This window comes from Miscanthus floridulus, chromosome 10, assembly GCF_019320115.1.
Source record: "Miscanthus floridulus cultivar M001 chromosome 10, ASM1932011v1, whole genome shotgun sequence".
Taxonomy (NCBI): domain Eukaryota; kingdom Viridiplantae; phylum Streptophyta; class Magnoliopsida; order Poales; family Poaceae; genus Miscanthus; species Miscanthus floridulus.
This window is the reverse complement of record NC_089589.1, coordinates 59,480,225-59,504,215: the sequence shown is the minus strand read 5'-3', so window position 1 is coordinate 59,504,215 and position 23,991 is coordinate 59,480,225. Positions and strand designations below refer to the sequence as shown.

The following is a 23,991-nucleotide window of genomic DNA, read 5'->3' as shown; positions in this document are numbered from 1 at the left end:
TTCCTGTATGCTGAGCGGAAAGAGGATGAAGGCAGGGCCGCAGGGGTATTGTTGTCTTTTGTTAACGGTGTTAACCCTTCCCCGCTAAACCAAGAGACCATCATGACAAATGAGTGCATCTCTCCCAGAGTCCCTAGTCCAGTCAAGTCTCCTCCCCTCACCAGCGAGCTCCAGCTGCAGCACAACGTCAGGTGCGTAATAGATGCCCCTTTTCCATCGACGAGGCCTAACTAAACATCATGTAGCTGCCACAAGGGTGAATTACTTCATAAGCTGGTTTAGATTCTCCTAATCTGATTCTGGCACAGCTCTTATCTTAGGTGTATTGTGGTAGTACTGCTCTGTTTTGGAGTCTTCTGTCGTGCTGTTCATCTGGATCGAGATCTCCAAGCTCACTATTTGGTCAATAGCTCGTCAGAGTTTCTATCTAGATTCATTTGGCAAGAAACCGATGTCCTTTTGCTCGTTTGTTTTTTTCGCCTTGATTCATCCCACCGTTGATTGATTTTTAAAGATCTTGCCATCTTGGAGTATCTCCCACCAGGGCTTATCAGAGCTTGATTCTAATGATTTCTCCTTGTCACAATTTTTTATTTTCAGGGGTTATAGTGTGAATATTAGTGGTCATACCGATATATCACAACTGCCGTAATTCCTTTGGAAGTGTTCATTACATATAACTCTTAAGGTAGTACTGACTAGTATTAATATTAGTATTCTGTATCTATATGATATATTTAGTGTGAAAACTGAAAAGTGCTGCAAACAATATTAGATATGCTAACAAGTGCAATTTATTGTCAGATGAAAAGACGGATGTGGTCATCTCCCCTGCTACAAGATGCTCCTTAAGTTTTATGTGCTCTTTGTGTGTTTTATTCAACCCATCATCAGTATGCGCAAAGCTGGGTGCATTTCATCTCCACACCACTAGGAACCATCAGCACCTAACAGCCATTGTGACCGATGGAGGACCCGGGCCTATTGAGTGCATTTCTAGACAACCTCATCTCGAGATTGTTCTCGCTGGCGGAGGAGAAATACAAGCTATACAAGGGCTATGAAGGAGATCTGGCTTTTCTGAAGAGTGAGCTTAAAATGATCACTAGTGCCATTGATGGGCAGCTCTTGGGGCAGGATGATCACATACTGCGTTTGTCCGTTGAAGAGTTGCGCCAAGTAGCTCATGAAATGGAGGACTGTATAGACCACATCGTGTATGATGCATCTTGGGAACAGCAACAACCATGGTACTGCAAAATGGTCAAAACTGGGAAGAAGAGAAAATCACGCTTACAGTTAAGCGAAGAGATGCAGCAACTAAGGTGCAGATTGGAGGAAGCACTCCAACGGCAACAGAGGTATTCAGTGTCCCCTCCATCCACATTCCAGCCGGCAGAATCATCCTTGAATCAGCATATCCTTCCGGCTGATTTGGTTGGCATCAAGCCACCCCTTGAGGAGCTTCTGGAGCAGTTGTCAGAATTTGAAGGTCAACCCAAGCAGTTGAAAGTGATCTCAATAGTTGGCTTCTGTGGATTGGGGAAGACCATCCTTGCCCGGGAGTTGTACAACAGCGTGATCGGCAAGCAATTCGGTGAAAGGGCATGGGTTTCTGCAGTGCATGGGGATCCGAGCAAGCTCTTAATAGAGATACTCAAGGAACTGCATAAACCACCACCCGATACCTCCGATGTCTACCAGCTTAGTACTGATCTAAGGAACTTCCTAAATAACAAGAGGTAAGAAATTTTCTTCCACCCCTTAGACAACAGAAGACAGTTTCCTACTTAATCAACAACAACAACATAGGCTTTCAAGGGTTTCATCTCCATACTAGTGGCTAAGTTTTTACACTGGCTCGCCAAGCTTAACACAACCCTCCTCCTTTATCAGGGTTTGGACCTGCTATGCTAGAACACCATAGGCACCCCAACATAGGCGGAGTTAGTTGACTACTTAATAATTTTATGAAAATCTTTCTCTAAAGCCAACTGTAGACAGCATGCAGAGACTTTAGTTATGAGAAAAAGATCCTAGTCAGATAGTTTTGTGGTACAAAATGTATTCGCGGATTCACAAATGATTTAGTAAAATTACTCAAATATGTAAGTAATTTTGCCTACAGCTCTTATAAAACTAAGGAGATTAATAAAAGAACTGCAAAATCCACTCTTGGAATTCTGGCCTCCATATATACTGCACATGCTAATATATATACCACAATAAGGAGCAGTTACTCTTTTTTACTGTAGAAAACATGTATTTATTTCTGAAGGATAACGATGTCAAATGAAAATAAATGATTACCTTTCCTTCACGCGTTGATCACTATGGTGTTGGAGGTTTTTGTTGATTTGTGTATTCTCATTTCACAAAATTCCAGGTATTTCATTGTAATTGATGACATGCGGTCAGATCAATGGAGTACTATAAAGTCTGCCTTTCCTCGAGATGTTAGCAGCAGAATATTGGTGACAACGAAAATCAAGTCAGTGGCTAATACTTGCAGCTCTCCCAACGGCTATATTCACAAAATGAGAAGACTTGACGAGAAACATTCAAAGCAGTTATTCCTGAAGGAAGCTTGTCCGGTGGAATATTCAGAGTACATGGGGCCTGATTTGGCAGCAATTTTGAAGAAATGTGATGGTCAACCACTCGCTCTGACTACCGTTGGCCAATTCATGGGAAAAAAGAGTTGGCCAACAGGACATGACTGTGAAGATGTGTGCAACCAGGTACGGTTTTACCATCTACAGAGTGGTGACGATACTTTGGACAGAATGCATCAGGTGCTGATCCATGACTACACCAGTCTTCCTAGCCATGCTCTCAAAGCTTGCTTTCTGTATTTTGCTATGTTTCCAAGTGATTATCCAGTACGGGCGAAAAGGCTAAAGAGGCAATGGTTAGCTGAGGGATTTGTGCGGCCAACAAATTTATGCACTGACCTTGCAGCTGAAAATTTCGAGAAGCTCCTGGACCAGAACATCATTGAACCCATTGATGTGAGCAACAACACAATTGTGAAAACATGCAAAACTTATGGCATGATGCATGAGTACATTACGCTCAAGTCTCTCTATGAAAACTTCATCACTTTGTTCGATGGACGAGAGCTCCAACCTAAAAATGCCCGTTGTGTTTCTCTCCGTCACAACACTATTACAGATGGTGCCACTTTGAACATCGATCTCTCGCTTGTCAGATCTCTGATAGTATTTGGGGAGGCAGGTAAAACTATGTTGAATTTCAACAAGTACCAACTGCTAAGGGTCTTGGACCTTGAAGACTGTACAGACTTGCAAAATGATCATCTCACAGAAATATGCAACCTATTGCTTCTTAAATATCTGAGCCTAGGGGGAAATGTTACCATCCTTCCCAAAGAGATAAAACAACTGAAACTTTTGGAGACACTCAACCTAAGGAGAACGAATGTAAAGATGCTTCCAACTGAAGTTATTCAGCTGCCCCATATAATTCATCTCTTTGGAAAATTCAAGCTTCCAGATAAAGCCATAAATGATGAACTGAAGAAATTTCTTACTTCAGCAAAATATAAAGTGCAGACACTAGCAGGATTTCTTGTAGATGAAAGTGACGGATTTGCAGAACTTATGGGTCATATGAAAAAATTGCAGAAGGTAAAGATCTGGTGTGAGTCATCTGCAACTAGTAGTAAATTGACCACTCTTCAGAAGGCCATACAGGAGTTCATTCATGACGACAAGGATGCAAGCAATGATCCTCGTTCTTTGTCACTCTATTTGGACGGATGCTCTGAAGACTTTCTGAAAGAATTGAAAGCTCCCTGTTATCTCAGGTCGCTGAAATTACAGGGAACTACCTGGGTTTGTCACAGCACTGCGCCGACTCAGGGAGTTATGCGTTCAGTCAACTAAACTTACAGCTGATCTTCTCTTAGCTTTGACAAATTTGAAGCACCTGCAGTACCTGAAGCTGATTGCTGATGAACTTGAAGAAATCACCATTAAGAACAAGGCATTGCCAAGGCTGCTCTGCCTATGTTTTGTGCTGCAGCGTCCAACATTCCCAAAGATTGAAGAAGGCGCCTTGCCATTTCTTGAATCTCTTCAGCTGCTCTGTAAAGATATGGATGGCCTCTCTGGAATCCAGATTAAAGGTTTCACACGACTGAGGGAAGTAACTCTTGATATTAGAGTCACCAATGGTACTAAAGTGAACTGGGTGAGGGTGGCTAAGGAACATCCGAACAAACCAAAAGTTCTTCTGCTCAAAAGGGCTGTGCCAACTGAAGTTTGTCTTCGAGGAGCTTCTGCTTCATTTGGGACAACCGAGAATGGAATTGTAAATTGCTCTGTTCTGTCAGAGGGACAAGTACAGGAAACTGACACCCAAATGCCACATGACGAACAAAATTCTGTTTTCAGTAATATAGGACATCCAGTGGCTTGTGCGGCTGGTACGTCCATTGCTGGCAATGGCACAATGGCTTCCTAATTCTTCATTTCTTACATGAATGACGACGATCGGATCCTCGAGGGAGCATCATGGTCAGCTTTGTGTCCCTTCTCTTTTGCATATCATGTCCAGCCATTTTTTCACCTATAAACACCCAATATACCATGGATTTGTTTAGATCCATTAGAAGTAATAGTTACTCTATATGTTCCAAATTACAGGTCATTCTTGTTTTATCCTAAGTCAAACCAATATTTATGACTTAGTATCATTTAGATGCACCATGAAATATATTTTCATAGTATACTTGTTTGGTGTCATAGATGCTAGTACTCTTCATTATACAGTTGGTCAAACTTAATATAGTTTGACTTAGGACAACTCTAAAAGTTGATTTATTTTGGGACAGAGAGAACATATACTTAGCCATGAACATCTTGTAAAAGTTTTTTTACAAAAATATTATTTTTATACTAAGGAAAATGTTCCCTCGAATAAAAAATGACTTTTTGGCTAGGCAATTTTATTGAAATATGTTCATATAAGACAGAAAAGGTGAACCTTTATGAAACTTCTTTTCGAGTTCAATATACTCGTATTATTTGAATATCAAAACTCCATCTAAGAAATTGGTAACCATAATTTGAAATAGTTGACAGAACTAAGCCAAAACAATCACTTATTTGTGACTGAGTATTAGTTGCTAGAAGTTATTATTTGCTTTCACAAAAACCTTACAAAAACAGGTAGAGGAATCTAAACCTTACAAATCATGCTTATCTAGTTGGGGAACAGTTAAAATTTTCTCTGTTCTTCTTTTCCTCGATGTTATTTGCTTTTGGCAATCATTGATGTAAAAGATAGAAAACATATTTTTGTAAGTCTATATTACCTGTAATTTTGAAAATGAAATATTATCGTAGTAGTTCTCATAGGAAATTTAGTTGTATAGTTAATCTGCATCCTGTGAATGATAGTTCCAAACAAACAAATGGTCAGATTTCAGAGTTTGACCATGTGGACTCTAACGAACAAGAACATAAACACATCTGTGATAAGGAGCAAAATACTACTACTTGTGCTTTGTACTGACTACTGAGTACTGACAACTTAGTTCTTGTTTCCTGAACACTTCTTCTCGATTGGTCTTGTGTTTCCTATCCAAAACCATGATCATTGGCATAAAAGAAAACCATAACATTCATAGAAGTTGCATTGGTTAATTCCTTCAAAAAAAATTGCATTGGGTATTCAGTAGTTATGTGAGCTACCTTTGCAACCTAATGTCACCAAATAATGTTAACGAAACTATTAAGGCCTTGTTTGGATGCATGTGTATCCATCTCAATCCACATGTGTTGGAGTGGAATGGAATGGAATTTAGTTCAATTCCACTCCAATCCACTTCAACACATGTGGATTGAGATGAATACATGCGCATCCAAACAAGGCCTAAGTTGTAAGTCACTATACATTTGTATCCATTGTAATTGCCACTGTTTTGTTTTCCAAAACACCCACTACTTGTTTGGGTTTAGGGATAGGGGCTTGGGCTACTTGTTTCTTAATGAAGGTTAGGACTATCCGACTTCATGTGCAAATTGTAATCCTGCCCCTTATGAGAAATAACAAATAATGTATAAGTGGGAATTCTTGTTTTAGTCTTGTAAAACAATTATTCTAGAATTAGCAATTTATCTTTGTAGCTACCTGGATTTTGTAGTACTATGACAAAATAACGGCAAATAAAAGACATGAGAAAATAAAAAGGAAAAATTGGTTCTATAGCACCGAAAGAACTCCACTTCTGTAAAATATCACTGAAAGACGTTCGTCACGTAAAATACCACTAAAAGACACACCGTTACCTCTATCTAGCATTCCGTCACGGTGGGATAGCAACGTCGTGAAATCCACCTCCAAACGCCTGAAAGATAAAAACGCTAGGTCCTGGTCCTCCCCTGTTCGATGTGGAGCTCCAGCACCAGCTCATGCTCCTCCTCGCTGCCGACGGCGGATGCTAGCGGAATTCCAAAGTTGTCGCCAGTCGCACGAGGTGGCCGTTGAGGAGTGCGGCAAGCTGGTTACAAGCGAGACACGGTGCAGCGAGTGCGGAGTGGCAGCGACAGCGACGACCTAGCTCGCCGGTCGACATGGGTAAGGACGGACCTCCGGAGGAGGCGGCCAAGGCCAAGAATTCGGCGCCGGCGATGCCATCGTTCGCCGGTGTTCATGCACGCAAACGTAGTGCATGGTGCTGGGCCTGGTGGGCGCAATAGGCGACGGCATGTCCACGTCCGTGATGCTCTTTATCACCAGCCGCATCTTCAACTTCCTCTCCTCTCCTGCTTCCCGACTAATAGAACACGCGGAATCTCGTCTTCTTGGCTCTCGGCAACTGGCTCATGGCGTTCCTAGGTGAGCCGGCTCGCGCTGCACACGCATGCACCCATGCCAATGCCGCCGCCGGCGGTTTGCTTGCGCACGCATGCTGGGGACACGGCGGAGCGGCATGCACCGTGCTGATAATTGTGGTCCACGAGTGTGGTCGGCCTCACGCTCAAGGCGGCCCATGCGGTGGCGTCGTCCTTGGGTTAGGGGCGCACACAGGGGGTAGCTTCGCTGCCAGCCGCGGCAGTGCGGGCCAAGAGGCTGCGCTCGTTCAGGTGCAGCTGGTGTCCGTCGAGAATGCAAGAGCTCACAAGTTGCAAGAACCATGAGCACCACGTCCGCTACGTCCGCGAACGACTGCAGCGCCGGCGCCAAATTCTTGGCCTTGGCCACCTGCTCCGGAGGTCCGTCCTTACCCATGTCGGCCGGCGAGGTTGTTGCCGTCGCTGCCAGTCCGCACTCGCCGCACCGTGTCTCGCTTGTAACCAGCTTGTCGTGCTCCTCGACGGCCACCTCGTGCGACCCTGCGACAACTTTGGAATTCTGCCTGAGCATCCGCCGTCAGCAGTGAGGAGGGGCATGAGCTGGGTGCTCTGGCGCTCCACATCGAACCGAGGAGGGCCAGGAGTATGACCCAGCGTTTGTTTCTATCAGGCGTTTGGAGGTGGATTTCACGACGTTGCTGTGGCACCGTGACGGAATGCTAGATAGAGGTAACGATGCTATCTTTCGGTGGTATTTTACGTGGCAAACGTCTTTCAATGGTATTTTACGGAAGCGGAGTTCTTTTGGTGCTACAAAACTAATTTTCCCAAATAAAAAATACTACAATTTCTCGTTGTACTTTTACACAAAGATAAGTCGCTATTGTTTTATGATGTCTATTTCTGTTTTGCAGCATGAGGTGAACCATTCAGTTGAGGATTCTTGTTAGTGGGTAGAGTTGCTACTTCGGTTTGTCAGACAACGGTGAAGAATATTCCATTTCCTAATGGGTGAAATAAAAAGGACAAGCTATTTATGTGGACACCAGCTAAACTGTGCTCCTGATGCAGTCACTAAATCTCCTCCATTATGGATCACTAAACTATCTAATCAAATAAGTTTATTTTACTGCCTAAATGACTCCACTCTTGAGTCATGGTTATAATCCTTTTTTCCATCGTATATGAATGAGTGAATTTAGTACTCAGGACAATGGTATGTAAACCAGGATTCGTTCCTGCAGACCTGCACATTGCTGTAGGTCTGAACTCTCTCTCTTTCCCTTTAGAATATGTAATAAATGAAGATGGTTCATTTGATGATTTAGTCAAGAGGATAGTGATGTGACAAAAAAAAACGCTAGAAACCTTCTACGGATTACTAATCACTGCACCATAATCATGAGTAAGTAACGAAATTGGAAAACATTGTCCTTTTCTGGAGCAAAGCCGCCAATGATGGTTGGAGATTTGTTCTGTTCATTTGGTGCAATGGGTTGGAGATTTGTTCTGTTCATCTGGGAGATGGTTTTCGCTTCAGTAGTGTTTGATTGGAACCAACGCAAAAGGAATCAAACTGGAGAGATCAGAGATGGGAGTGGGCAATCACCTGACTACGAAAAATCAGGTCCTAACTCTGTGCCTGCATCATGTCAGTGGCTCGCCCCATCGTCCCTGCGACTTCCTCCTCCTCCGTGCGCGTAATGTCGCCGCCACCGAGCGACGCGCCGACGCCCCTCACCGTCGTCTCCTACTCTGATTTCGACAGCCCCTTTTGATTTGAGGGTTTCTTCTCCAAATCCAATGCTATAGAGCTCCTCCTCCGTCAGTCCGTCTCGACTCCTGAAATTTACTTTGCTGTGGGGCAACTACAGGTGCAGAGCTTGCAGGCGGTGAAGAGACCTGACGGCGGCGCAACCGCGCAAGTCCCCAGTCCCAGAATCCAAGGCTGGTAGCTGCAGTTGCAACACTAGAGAGCCCAACGTACATTTTTTCTAATATGAATGAGAATCCAATATTGAAATTTCTTTATTTCTTACATTTTTTCCCAAATTATAAATCATCCGAACTTTCGTAGAGAGCCAAAGAATTTAAAGTTTGACCAAATTTATATAATAAAATAATAATATTTGTGACATCAAATAAGTACCATTAGATTCTTTATTAATTATATTTTCATAGTATAGCTATTTGATGTCATAAATCTTTATAATTTTCTCTATGATTGGAATGACTTATAATTTGGAACGGAGGGAATATTATAAACTACCGCTACTTAGATTACAAGCACCATCTCGAAAAAAAAATGGTAGCCTGAGGTACATGAAGTCAACATTATCCTATTGTTTCGTACCATTGTTTTTTAGTCTGGACTTCTAAGTATAGTACAAGTTGTAGTTTCTAAACTCGACACAACTCACACTCTAGACCTACAACCTATACGCAACACAAGCGTCCATCCGGAGATTACCGGAGCCGCACAGAGCCTCGTAGACCACGGGTACGTCATAGTTGGCGCCACGCCAAATGTCCAGAACCTGCATGAAACAAATATGGGGATTAATAATCCCCAGATGCGACACCCGGTGCTCCCGAAGGGAATCAAACCCGGGTGGGCGCACTCCACAGCCGGAGATGCAACCACGTACACGCGTTCGCTGTTTTGTACCATTTTGATAGATTTTTCAAACAAAAAAGATAGCATTATATTTCAATAGAAGAGCAGAAGAGCTGAAGCTTTCCCCTAAACTTAAAATGGTCAATAAACACCAGTCAGCATTCTGCAGCCAAGCCAATGTATCACCAATATGATTTTCTCCCACTCTCATATAAGGCATGTAAAAATTTCAAAATACACGGAGATGCAAGTTTGATCATAACATCATTTGCATGAAGTCAATACAGAAGGCAAATGTCTCGAACCAACCATTATTCTTAAAGCAACTGTACCAACACAACGAAAATACACAAGGCAAGCCTTTAGACTCTGCAAGTAAAATCCGGATATAACAACAATTCATGACTTAATGGACGAAAAAGGGATTAAAAGTACAAAAAACATAGTTCTTTCACAGACACCATACAAGCATAGTACTGCAGAAATAACCATCTGGCTGTCCCCTGTCCTAGACGCGAATCTCTGGAACATGCTGCATTTTCTGGTGCATCCCATTCGTCAGCCACTGAGTCCTAAACTCCGCGTGCAGGTACAGAAGCCAAAGCTTCTTGAGGGAGAGAAGCGATTCGATGCCTTGAGGGACCTTATCCAGCTGCGCTAGGGACATGATGTACAGACCTTCGATGCATGGAAGAGCACCATGTCCAATCTCCAGCTGCTCAACGTTAGGCATTTTCTTCAGGACTAGTGTTTTCAGGTTAGGAAAGCACCCTGCAGAAAGAACCAAAGTGCTTGCACTATTCACCCTGTTAAAGCTCAAATAAGTGAGGTTTGGCACGTGTGGAGCAAGGACCCCCAGTGGATCTTCACCAAGCTGACACCAGCTAAGCGCTAAATATTTTAGATGTTTCCCATGGTTGCGAAATATTGGATACTCCAGTGTCCCATCAGCCCAGCGCCCCCTTACAATTAGTCTGTGGAGCTTGGGAAATTTCGGCGCAAGGGCTTGGAGGCAAAGTGTCTCATTCACATCTCTTGCACAGATTAGGAGGCTGGAAAGAAGTGGCATTGCCGAAAGGGTCGCAAAAAGATTAGGGCAATCTTCAGCACTAACATTGTCGATCCATATGCTTCTGAGCTGCATCAGTTTCTTCAGCTGTTCAGCCAAGTCTTTGCTCGCCTGCACTGTCTCAAGAGTCTGTAGTTCTTCCAGGTTCAACAGACCTTTCGGTGCTTCCACTCCGATGAAATATCTGAACTCTGTCTGCTTCTCATCAGCAAACCTGTCAGCCAAAAGGTGCCTTAGCTTCTTGACCTTAACAATCCCTCGTGGTAGTTTCTCTATTTGAGTTTGTTTGATGTCCAGAGTGTGGAGGTTGAAGAGCTTCTCAATGGACTCTGGGAGTGACTTGACTTTGGTGCGCCTTAACCCAATATACCGAAGGTTAAAGAGATTTCCTATAAATGTTGGAACCTCAGTGATCTCAGAATCTTGCAGCTCAAGAACTGTCAAATAGCTTGATTGAGACATAATTGAGGATATCATGTCAGGGGAGAATGAAATTATTCCCCGAGCCACAAGGGTTCGAAGACATGGAAATTTAACCTTAGGTGCCGCATTAACATTCCACCCACATAAGGACAAGCGACGAACATTCTTGTCCACCTGTATCAGTTCACCATACTCGTTTGCAGAACCAAACTTCTCTTCTTTGGCAACACAAAGTGCCAGGTCCCGCATGATATCATGCATCTTGCAAGTGCTAACCCTGCCAAGCTCATCATAGTCTACAACTTCAAGCATATTACGGTGGATCAGTTCCATGAGATTTCCCTCAGCCACCTCCTCTGGTGTATTCTTTTCTTTACTCAGAACAAAACCTTCTGCAACCCAAAGCCGCACAAGGGTTTCGCGTGACATGGGGTAGTCTTCAGGAAACAAGCTGCAATACAAGAAGCAGTTTCTGAGGTCTCCAGATAGGTCATGGTAGCTTAGATTTAAGATTGCTCGGACATGATCATTGGTTGACAGCTCACTCCGAAGCTGGTTGTATGTTTGATTCCAAATGTTTATTTGTGGTCTTGATGACAACAAGCTGCCGATTGTAACAACTGCTAGCGGCAGGCCATGACACCTTTTCACTATTTCACCAGCAATTTCCTGAAGCTCCTCGGGGCATTTGTGGTCCTTCTTGCTGTGGAAAGCCCTTCTACAGAAAAGCTCAAATGCATCAGGTCCACACAACGGTTGGAGCTCAAGATGGTGGCCAAAGGAAGCAATAGCACCAACATGATCCTTTCGTGTTGTAATGATGATGTGGCTTTCTTGGAGCGTCTGGAAAACATCATGTATTTTGAAGTATACTTCTTGCTCCCAAACATCATCCAATACAATCAAGCATTTTCTATTTTGGAGTTTTCTCTTTATTTCTTCCTTCAAGTCATGTACATCCATTTTGTCAATATCTCTTGGCACTGGTGGTTCCATATGCCCAATCTTCCAGAGTAGCTTTCTCAGCAGAGACTCGACTGTGTAGATCTGTGACACAACGATCCAAGCATGTACCGGGAAGTTGACCTTTTCACGTTCATAAATATTTGTAACCAGTGTAGATTTTCCCAGTCCACCCATACCAGAAACTGTTATCACTGTGCTAGCCTGCTCTTCTGAGTAAATCCATCCAGTCAGCAGTTTTCTATTTTCTTCAATTCCTACTAGATCTTCATCTTTGACAAATTCTGGGAAGCTGTCTTGGGAACGCTGTCTTTCGATCTCAGCCAGTTGGTCATGGTGAGGGACAAGCTGGGATGGCTGCAACCACTGATCCTTCAACTGAATAACTTGCTGAATCTCCCCTTCTATCTCCGCTACCTCAGCAACAATTTCACTGAAAACATGGACATAGTGGGTACCCTTGACGAAATATTTCTTCAGGAACCCTTCTTCCTCTAGTTGAAGAAGATGGTATGAGTATTTGTCTACTACATCCTCAACACGGTAAGCCACCTTCCGGACCTCCCCAATCCAACTCTTGACAAGCTCATCTGTAAGGTAGACTGTGCCAATCTGCTGTATAACTTTGCTCATGATTGTCAGTTTCATCCTTATTTGATCCACTTTACGTGGGAGTTCCTTCAGAGCTTGAACTTTTTCAGACAGCTTATTTATAATGGCCTTGGCAATTTCATCTCCAAGAACAGAACCAATCTTAGTGACAGCAAGGAGCACTGCTTCTGCCATAAGTTTGAGCTGAACAACAAAGACAGCAGGTCATATTGTAGGTAAAGCAAATTTAAATTGAAAGATAGCAGCTGAATTCATGCAGTCACTCATAAGTTAAAAAAAAAAAACAATTCCCCCTGTTCTTGTTGATTCTATTCTGCCTTATTATTTTTTTAGCAAATGGAGCTTTGTCTCGGCAAAACTTAAAGCTTATATGACAGGAAACTTTAAAGTATAATGTATTGCACATGCAGGTAACATGTATCAGTACCATATGCAATTCCCAAATGGCTAAATGGACCTCATCAAATATAATTTGGCATAGAAGAGAGATGTTTCACTCATTTTCCTGAAGAGGTAATTAAAATAGTGAATCTACTACGTACTTACTCTTTTAGACATAATCTATCTATAAAAAGACATGTAGCAATAATCAGCATATAGTATAAATGAAACATTGCGCAACCAACGGGTCATAACAACGCAAAACCATATAAAGAGCCACTGGCAGGACGCGGGACACTTGGACAGAAGATCCAGTTGCTACCCCATTTTCTAGACATCCTCAATTGTAACATATATGTTTATTTGCTTCCAAATTTTCTGAAGGTTAAACAGATTCGGGCAACCATGGAAGGACCATCAATTGATGTCCGTGCTAGTTTCAGATTCAGGGCGACGTTTCCTGAAGTTGCTCCCTGCCTAGTACCTAGACTCAGTTTGATATGCGATCAGGAAAATTGAAGTCAACGTGTCTGACAAAGAGCATAAAACTAGCCCAATAGGATTGCTGAGAACATGGTCCCTAATGTCCATCAAAATTATCTCATTTACATCCACAAAAAAACAGGGATAGTGTTGGCTCGTTTGACAAGCCAATGCGCACCTGCTGGAACCTTATCCCAGAGCGGAACGGGGGGATGAATCCGGCAAACCTGAGGCATTAAACAAGGGGAAGGAGGAGGTGAGCAGGCAGCGAGAAGTGCAGAGGTAAGAAACGCGGTTAGGGTAAGAGAAATGCATGCGTCTCCGGCTCTGCGCTGTCATGTATCCATTTCCCATCGACGCACGCGCCGCTGCCGCACTTGGCCGTGCCGACGCGCAGCCGTAGCCCATTGATCTCGGCGGCGCATTTCGTCGACCAGGCGCAGCAGGCATGAGGCACCGGATGAGTGGATGACGCAGCAGTAGGACAGCAAGGAGTGGTGTCGGGGGAGGGATGGACTGGAACTGGAAGGATGGTCATTATGTGGGCCAGCAAAGAGCACAAGAGGCTGATTCGGCCCACAGATGGGCTGCCACAGCCCACAGCTGACCAGCAACGTGCGTCGGTGCGTGCACTGCACTCCCACACTACACTACCAATTGGTATTTGACTGTTTTCCCTAAAAAACATTTGGTATTTAACTTATTGAATTTAGAAGTCTCAGAAAAACTAATTTAATTTAGAACTGCCCCTTTAAATTAGAGCAACTCTAGCAGACTACCTAAACACACTGTCTAAACACTCCAAGGAGAAAGTTTTGCATGGAGGAAGGCATTGGAGGTCATTGCCTCGAATGTTTGCGCCAATAGTAGATGGAGAAGCAATAATAAATTATACTTATGCTTTTCTCCCCCTTCTACATGTATGTGTGCTATTTATGAGTAGATTAGCTGAAAAACATTGCAACAAATTGGATGTGTGCGGACACAGAAAGGCAGAAGGAAACTCCTTTTTTTATCTTATCCTATCTTTTCAGCATCTCAGTTTTTCCTTTCTAGTACTTCTTTTTTGGTACTGAACCTGCGTTTTCTTTAATATATTTTCAGTAGGGGCTCCTTGCCCCTCCTGTTTGATAAAAAAAACTCCTTTTTTCTAAAACATAAAAAATTAAGAGAAGCCTGTTAACAGTGACATGATTCTCAATGGTGTAAGATTTTTTTGTGTGTGTTTTTTAGAAATTCTGTTATTTAAATGTGTCATAATTTTCCAAAATGCATCCTGAGAAAAAAAAACTTTGTCTTGAAACAGTGCCTAAGTACATCCTTCTTTCAGGAACCAGACCAGTGGACATGATGGATTGATCGAAGATGATAAATCTTTATTAGCACAAGCATAGCTAGAAGCCATTCGTTCAGTGGCTGTCTGCTGATAACGACGGAAGAACAAGAACCCCCTCAAGTCTACTTCTCATGCCGGCTCTAATTAAGGTCATGAGAGATGAGACCAGTACCACGTCTGATCCGCGGACCATCGTAAGTACCCAAATCCAGCAGGCGAAGTCGAAGTTCACGGCAAGTTTAGGATTTATTCGAGACACTAATACAGAATCAAGTAACAGAAAGGTAGGCTGGACAGACTCAAGAGTCAGAACCTGAATCTGAACCTCTGGTGTTAATTAAGTCAACCTAATTGCACGACAGCTACGGTTTGCAATCAAGGGCGAAAGGACAGTGATCTTGAAATCATATCGGAGATACAGTACGGTGAACTAATGTTGACCAAAGGATGAACAGTGCTAGAGCGGAGTCGATCTGCAGACACGACCCGTTGAAGCCGTGACCAATTGAGAACAACAAGCAAACAAATTAAGGCATGAGTTGCAGGGAAGTACACGTACTACGCACGCACCTGCAGTTGATCGCAGTCGCAGATGTGCCGTGAGAGCTATTAGCAAGGCCTCTCACGCTTGGAGTCGGAGCTCACCGGTGATGGTGAGGCGAGGGTGGGACGACGACGGACGATGGGAAGCGAAGACCATGACTTGGAGATGCATATAAGACAGACAGCATCTACACAGTCTTTCATTGCGTACTCTACTTGTTTCTTTTTAATTTGTGGGCCAAGTCTTCTGCACCCAACTCCCATTTTGTAATCGTAAGCTAAAAAATATCCTGAATTGTCTAGGATCAAGACCTGGCAAAGTCTACGGCCCACACCAACCGGGTCCTGCTGGTGCAGTCGCCATCGGCACGTTCTCTCTGCACGTGCAAGCGTCAATGATGTTCGATGCCTTGTGGGTGGAACCGGCCGGGTCCTACCACTCCTACCAACCGTTGCTTTCAGGAACAACCCACTGATTAGGATGTGGTTCAGTGCTTTAAGTATTATTAAAAATCAACTGGTTGTTCTTATCGATTAGGATGTGCTTTAGTGGCTTTACATTTCTACGACAGTGGAATTATCTTGTGTATATAATATTGATCTTTCGTTCGTATTATTATATCTCGTGTGTATTCTCTTTCAGATTTGCATAACTTAGGGGTTGTTTGGTTGGACTACTGAGAAGCTGTCTAACTCAGACAAGATGTCTGGGATGCTAGATTTTGATAGCCTGGGTTCAGATCTTTACCTAGCTGCCAGTTACCAACCAAACAGTCCCTTACTTCCTAGCTTTGGTTAATTTGTAGGTTCATTTAGTACGTGTCCTTCTAAAAGGACTCTTCAATTCGGTTACTTTGTTGTTTTATAACACAAGAATTCAATTTCCAAAATTCCCTCTTATTATGCTTCCAATTTTATCTTACAAACCGGCTTAACCATGACACATGTTTTATTAAACTATTCAACTCAAATTTGAGCAGCTATTATTTATCATAGGGCAAAGTTTAACACAATTTATAAACGTTTTTTTATTATTCTATGGATTGTGCCCACTTCTTAAAGCTAATAGGGTCATGAGCGCTTGGTAGGTAGCCACACATTCTGTGGCTGTAATGTTCACTAACACGAGACAAGTTTGTGTAACACCCTAAAATTTGAATTCTTTTAAAAGTAGTAAATTTGATTTAAAAATGCAATTATATGTGCATTTCAAATTTAGGAAATAATATTTCTTTTATGAAATTAAAAGAAAATACAAGAATAGAAACATGTTGATGCATTCATGCTATTGCGTATTTATTTCTGTGACGGGTGGTTTTGTTCAAATGCTAAAAGATTTTAAAAACCTTTTGAAAATGAGTTTGAAAATTTTATTTATAAAAAGAAAAAAAAGAAAATTCCTTCCATTCCTCCCCTTCCTCTCATTTGGCCCGCAGGCCTTTCTTTCCGCGCAGCCCAGCTCCCACCCCTGCTAGCCTTCTCCTCCTTGCCAGCCTGCCGGCCCAGTTCGCGCGGCCCAGCCGCACACCAGCAACCGTCCGCCGCCCTTTCCTCCTCACTGACAGGCCGGGCCCGCCTGTCGGCGCCGCCCCCAACCTCCCGCGCCCGCTCCCGGTCAAGGCGGAACCGCCGTTCAGCGCCCTGGCGTCGTGGGCGCGTCCTCCCGTGCCTCTCGGCCTCGTTAAAAAGGCAGCCGAGCCCCCCTCGCGCGCCCCCTGCTGCCCCGCTCCATTTTCGCCTCGACCCGGCCGCAACTGCCGCACGGAGGAGCCCCGCCGACCACCGTCCTCGCCGTCCGCGTCGCCGTCGTCTCCGAGCCGTCTCCGCCTCCGATCTTCGTCCGTGGTGAGCTCGCCGTGGTCCCCTCTCTCTCCCCGACCCTTTTTATTTAGCATTTGGTGGCTTCAGGCACCGTAGCCGCGAGCTCCGAGGACCTTGGCCGCCGGCCATGGCGGCCACCGCGCCACCCGCTATTCCCTGGCCGTGTTTTGTCCTGGGGTGGACTCGCCATCCTCCCCGCATCATCCTCCTGGCTTCGGTTTGGCACACCGTGACCCGTAGGGCCTTAACCGACCACGACGGAGAGCTCCTCGCCGCCGGCAATGGAGAGTCGCCGCGGCAGCCCCTGTTCCCCGTCGGCGCCCTTTTCTCTCTCCCTCCCATCTGTTCTAGGCCGTCCGTTCCTTGATCGACGGCCCACGTCGGCTGATACCCCTTCGGGGGTAAAATTTCTAAAGAGCCCTCCTGTTTTCGCGTAATAGAACCCGCCGTCCTTAGCGTATTTCCTCGAGTACGCATTCTCGTTTTGAAAGCGTAAAGTTCACTGTTTAAGTCAAAAGTACGCTTTCAGTATTTACAGAAATGCCATTCGAACTGTTTCGCTTATAGAATTGTCGTTTTAACTCTGAATTGATCCATTCAAATCGCGTTAGCTTCGTAATTTCATAAGCTACATGTTGGAGCTACTGTTAGACAAGTTTGGAACTTTTTAATTTCATGATTAGAATTAATTAAATATAGGGCTATAGGAAAACCCGTTTTAATCATAACTATCGCATTTTAGCTCCGTTTTTCGTGAACTTCGCGTTGACGTGATCGTAGCGAAACGTAGATTAGTTTTACAAACATTTTATTTTGATTTCAATATTGTTGGTGTACTGTTCTAATGATAGGAGTGTTTGCTTTGCATGAATGCTTTTGGAATGTTGTATGTTGCCGTGTTGGTCGCGTTCAGACGGTGAGGAAAACGTTGGAGACCAAGAACTCTTCGACGACCAGCAGGACCAGCACGAGTTTGTGAACCAAGGCAAGTATAACATGGGCCTTCCTTGATGTCCTATTTCACTTTAAGCAATTACTCATTTGCATGTGTCTAATTTTGATACCCGTAAGGACATCCTAGTGATTGTTATCCTGTTCCTTGTCTCCTATGGGTTAAATGCATATGGGTAGATTGCTAGTGCTCTAACTGAACATTGATATACTTATAGATGAATGATACTATGGAACAAAGTGAGTAACATGAATTATAACAACTGTTCCATAGGGCGAAAGTGCAAATGACCTTTGTTCATGTTGCTCCCGGCCCTCCATAAGGACTTATCTGTCGGCAAAAGCTGGGACTGACAGTGCAACCGGGAGAGTCATATGGCTCTGACTTTAGCTCAGTAATAGGACCTTTCCTAGCTGGTTAGAGGTTACCTTTTTGGCGCAAATGGGGCTTGCCACTTTGGGTATAGGGCTGCCTCTGTTCCTATGAGTATAGCCGCGATGGATTTGTGCCATAGGAAAGGGGGGTCCCTACATCTGCCTGCCAAGGAAACCTAGCGGCCCTAACTTGTTAGGGAAACCTATGAAATGGCTTCATAGTGTACCCTGCCCGCTCACCTTGGTAGTGACATGGGAGTAATTAACCCGGGCATATGGGGATCACGACTCGCGGTGAATGTGCACCACCTCTGCAGAGGGTAACAAACTGTTATAACAGCCGTGCTCACGGTTACGAGCGGCCCGGAAAACTCACAGAATAACTGGATACTCGATGATGATCAATTAAGTTGTTCTATGATGTAATATGGTAAACCTGACCTTATTATATGTTCTTATGGGTTTAAATGGGAGCTTAAGCATAACCTGATAATACTTGAGAATAAAAGTTTGACCTATTAAAAATGCTAACTGCAGTAAACCAGAGTCTATCCTTTTGAGCTTCATAACCCCATGTTAGCTTGCTAAGTACGGAATGTACTTACACTTGTTTATTTTCTTTACTTGGATAAAAATCCCGGATGGGTAACAGATGACAACGGGTATGAGGACTTCCCGGAGGATTATTAGGCTTGTGGTCAACCAGTTGACCTTCCCTGTGATGACGGCCACGAGAGTTCATTCTATTTTTATTATTCCGCTGTGATGTATGAGACTAAGTTCTATTATAACTCTGATGTATGAGACACTGTGATGATACTATTGTAATTTGTCAGCTTGTGTGTGTGATTGATTCCTAGGCACACACGAGTTTAGTGCATTCAATTTTATCCTTAAAATTGGGTGTGACAAATTGGTATCAGAGCCGTGTTGACTGTAGGACGCAAGCCTAGTTAGAAAATGGTCGTTTTAGCTGCTTTGCTCCTCTGGTTTCTTGCTTACTGACTTATTCTTGTTATTTTATTAAAACATTTATGCTTTTCATACCTTAATCTATTATTTAAAATTGTTGATTCTAATTTCTATCTCACTTTAAATCTATAGATGTCTCATAATCCGAAGACTGCTCGACTCAGCACCGCCGGTTATCGCGCCATGTTCACCCCACGTGCCCCACCGACGGAGAGGGAGATTGTGATCATCTCCGACGACGAGGAGATGGCTACACCGACGCCTACTCCTACACCAGTCGCCGTGCCCGTCTACCCTGTGGTGGCTACACCTGAGGAGTCGACGGCTACTTCCCCTACCCCTGCACCCTCCCCAGCTGCCCCCGTGGAGGACGAGGAGATTGGCTGGAAGTGCAAGTACTACTTCAAGCCAGCTCCAGAGACAGCCTACTATCACACTCTCCTCACCCGCGTGCTGGACGACTACTTCCCCGACTTGCACGCCTCCATCAGCTACCACTGCGCCGAGTACAAGCACCCACTGGAGGCTACCTTCTAGAAGGTAGAGCTGGTGGTCACCGCATGGAATGATATCATCAATGGACATGAGGTGGAGACTGTCCACAGTGCCCCTGCCAGGAGAGCCCATGCTTTGGATGGCATGGAGGATGCAGCACAGAATGCCTACATCCACTACCATGGTCGTCGCTTCGAGGCCATGAGGGAGGATCGTTTCAGGTTCCTTCCTCGAAATGATCATGAGGGTGTTTGGCAGGTTTTGGCTCCACCGGAGAATGACCCAACTCTGGAGGCAACGGTGCAGCATGTCCACGCTATGCAGGGAGTGGATGATGAGGTCAAAGGAGAACTGCGTGCATCTCAGAGAGCGCAGAGACGTCTTCAGAAACAAGTGGATGAACTTCGTGCACAGCTGGGACAGCCTTCCATCTACAAGAAGAAGCGCCGTTCCTTCACCATGATTGACACCGCTCCATAGGTGTTAGGTGCCTTGATCTAGATTATCACGTCGTTAGTTGTGTCCTTATTTAGTCTTGTTGGTCTTGTGAACTTGGTTGATTAGATGTTTGATTTGTGAACTTGGTTGAGTTGGTATTTTGCTTGATTGCTGGAAGTTTGTGGGCATGTCCACAACTTCCTTAGATTGGAACTTTAAATTTAGAATGAAATCTTAATGCAGAAGTATCATTTTATCTTATCTCTGCTGTGCTGATTTCTGGAGCAGCCTGTGTTCTTTATCTGGTAACTCGAAATCTGGGATGATAAAAATTCTGAAATTTTTGTGGAGATAACTAGACCTCTGTATCTTTCAAGTGTCTTTGGAATCACGTCAATAGCTGTTCATATTTGGGAGATCTAGCTGTCACAAGTTGATGTTCCTGCGCTGTCTAGAACTCAGAACAGTTTCGGTTTAGCTCTATTTTTGACTATGTGCGATTTCGAATCTGTAAAAGTGGTCTAAATGAAAGTTGTAGCTGATGTCCTAAGCTTTCTAACGAATCTTGGTGCACCTATGTTGGATCTCTGAAACTCGAGTTATAACAGTTTTACTGAACTGCTAAAATTGTATCTTGCCCAGAGAATTTTCAGCATTGTTTCTTATCTTTGGTAAGCTCTCTATAATTGGAAAAATCCCTAAATTTTGCACATTTGTTGGAAAACAGATGGCCACAAGAGGAGGAAGAGGCAGAGGCCGTGGTCGTGGACGTGATGCTCTCATAAATCCACCACCACCGCCACCTGTGACCATGGAACAGATATTGGGAATGCAAGCGCAGCTGATGCAAGCTATGATGCAGCGCTTGGACAATGAACTTGCAAGAGGTCCACCGCCTGTCCAGGTTAGAGATAAGCGTGGAGAGTTTATGAAAGGTCGACCACCGGTGTTCACACATGCCTCAGACCCTATGGAGGCCGATGATTGGTTGCGTGCTGTGGAGAAACAACTGAACATAGCACAATGCAACGACCTGGAGAAAGTGTTGTATGCTTCAGGGCAACTCCAAGGGGCTACTCAGGATTGGTGGGAATCATTCCAGTTTGGATGTCCCAACAATGCCCCTGATATCACTTGGCAGGAATTTAAGGACAGTTTCCGATCATACCATATTCCTGATGGACTAGTGGAACTGAAGCAGGAAGAATTCAGATCTCTCAAGCAAGGATCAATGACTGTGGCGGAATATCGGGACAAGTTCGCACAACTATCTCGCTACGCTCCTAATGATGTGGCAGATGACAAGGATAAGCAACGCCGTTTCCTCAAGGGACTCTATGATGGACTGCAGCTCCAGCTGATGTCTAATACTTATCCTAACTTCCAGTCTTTAGTGAATCGCGCAATCGTGATTGATGATAAGCGCAAGGAGATGGAAGCTAAGAAGAGAAGGCTCCAAGGGCAAGCTTCTGGAAGCAACACTCGCCCGCGTGCTTATACCCAGCAAGGTTTCCAGCAGAGGAATCAAGGACCAACTCATCAGGGAAACCGTGGTCAGTATCCTCAGCGGAACCAGTTCCAACAACGCCCTCAGTTTCAGCAACAGTTTGGAAATCAGCGTCCCCCGCAACAGACTAGCAATCCTGCAACACGCCAAGGAGTGCCTAACAATGCTCCTGTGAAGAGTGGTGCACCCAACAATCCCAATGCCTGTTACCGATGTGGAGAAGTAGGTCACTATGCTCATCAGTGTCCTAAGAAGCAGAACCAACAAGCACCTCAGAACCAGGCCAACAATCAGAAGTTCAACGCCCGACCACCTCTCACAGCGAAGGTGAACTATGTGTCATCTGATGCAGCTCAGGAGACGCCTGAGGTCATGTTGGGTACGTTCAGCGTCAACTCTATTTCTGCTACCGTACTTTTTGATTCTGGTGCTTCGCATTCTTTTATCTCTCAAGCTTTTGTTAGAATGCATAGCATACCTTTGTGTGCCATGAAAAACCCAATACTAGTGAATTCCCCGGGAGGTAGTATGCCCGCTTCTTATTGGAGCCCCTCAACTAGCATTTCCTTAAGGGGGGTAGACTTCAAGGTGAAGCCTATTGTGTTGAGAACAGCGGGAATTGACCTTATCCTGGGAATGGATTGGATGAAACAACACCGGGCAGTGATACAGTGTCAGGAGAAATCTGTGGTTGTGACATCACTCAATGGGGATAGAATCTGTGTAGAAGTAGTAGTGCAAGCTCAGTCTACAGCCACAGTGAATCAGCTAGATGGTGAAATCAATGAACAAGATCGTGTCGTGGAGGAATTTCCGGATGTCTTCCCCGATGACTTGCCAGGTATGCCACCTGACCGAGACATTGAATTCATTATTGAATTATTACCTGGAACTGCACCAATAGCTAAACGTCCATATAGAATGGGAGTTAATGAATTAGAAGAGCTTAAGAAACAACTAAAAGAGTTGCAAGAAAAAGGTTTCATACGCCCCAGTTCTTCCCCATGGGGGGCACCTGTGATCTTTGTGGATAAGAAGGATGGTAGTCAACGGATGTGTGTGGATTACCGCTCACTTAATGAGGTTACCATCAAGAATAAATACCCTTTGCCTAGGATAGATGATTTGTTTGATCAGTTGAGAGGAGCTCATGTGTTCTCCAAGATTGATCTCCGATCTGGTTATCATCAGCTTAAGATTCGGAACTCGGATATACCTAAGACAGCATTCACTACACGGTATGGATTATATGAGTACACCGTTATGTCTTTTGGATTGACCAATGCACCTGCATACTTCATGTATTTGATGAATAAGGTGTTCATGGAGTTTCTGGATAAATTTGTGGTAGTATTCATAGATGACATACTAATATTCTCCAAGACAGAAGAAGATCATGCGGAACACATAAGGATGGTCTTGCAAAAGCTTAGAGAGCATAAGTTGTACGCTAAGCGAAGCAAGTGTGAGTTTTGGTTAAAGGAAGTCTCTTTTCTGGGTCATGTTGTCTCTAATGGTGGGATAGCAGTGGATCCAGGCAAAGTGCAAGATGTACTAAATTGGAAACCACCAACTACTGTAAGTGAAATTCATAGCTTTTTGGGATTGGCTGGTTATTACCGAAGGTTCATTGAAGGCTTTTCCAAGCTAGCCAAGCCTATGACAGCTTTGTTGGAAAAAAATGCTAAGTATGTATGGTCAGATAAATGCCAGGCAAACTTTGAAGAGCTAAAGAAGAGATTGACTACAGCTCCAGTATTAATTTTGCCCGATTTAAACAAGAACTTCTCTATATATTGTGATGCATCCCGTTTGGGTCTGGGATGTGTGCTTATGCAAGAAGGAAGAGTGGTTGCATATGCATCCAGACAACTAAGGAAGCATGAGTTGAATTATCCTACTCATGACTTGGAATTGGCAGCTGTGGTTCATGCCTTAAAGATCTGGAGACATTATCTGATTGGACATAAGAGTGATATCTATACTGATCATAAGAGTTTGAAGTATATCTTCACCCAATCAGATCTGAATCTAAGACAACGTCGTTGGTTGGAATTGATCAAAGACTATGATTTGGAAGTGCATTATCACCCGGGAAAGGCAAACGTCGTAGCTGATGCACTTAGCAGAAAGAGCTATGCCAATGGAATTCAGACAACATCTATGTCAGCAGAGTTGTGT

The 23,991-nt window shown here is 44.0% G+C and overlaps 1 protein-coding gene and 1 pseudogene across 3 annotated transcripts; one reads left to right on the top strand and one right to left on the bottom strand.

The window, feature by feature from the left end:
* Positions 1-215: 215 nt before the first annotated feature.
* On the top strand, positions 216-8,151 carry LOC136486630 (disease resistance protein RGA4-like; annotated as a pseudogene).
* Positions 8,152-9,738: 1,587 nt separating this feature from the next.
* Positions 9,739-15,467, bottom strand: LOC136486628 (disease resistance protein RPM1-like). Of its 3 annotated transcripts, XM_066483579.1 has the most exons (3): positions 15,279-15,467; positions 13,551-13,599; positions 9,739-12,691 (listed from the first exon to the last, which is right to left on the bottom strand). In XM_066483579.1, exon 3 carries the CDS (start codon positions 12,680-12,682, stop codon positions 9,950-9,952), a length of 2,733 nt encoding a protein of 910 aa, XP_066339676.1. In that variant the 5' UTR covers positions 12,683-12,691; positions 13,551-13,599; positions 15,279-15,467; the 3' UTR covers positions 9,739-9,949. The 3 variants fall into 3 exon arrangements, with proteins under 3 accessions (XP_066339676.1, XP_066339677.1, XP_066339675.1); XM_066483580.1 differs by lacking the exon at positions 13,551-13,599 and having other exon boundaries at positions 15,268-15,467; XM_066483578.1 differs by lacking the exon at positions 13,551-13,599.
* Between the last annotated feature and the right edge of the window lie 8,524 nt (positions 15,468-23,991).

Excerpts from the sequence above, each read along its gene's own strand:
- LOC136486628 (XM_066483580.1), bottom strand. The coding sequence starts at position 12,682 with ATGGCAGAAGCAGTGCTCCTTGCTGTCACTAAGATTGGTTCTGTTCTT.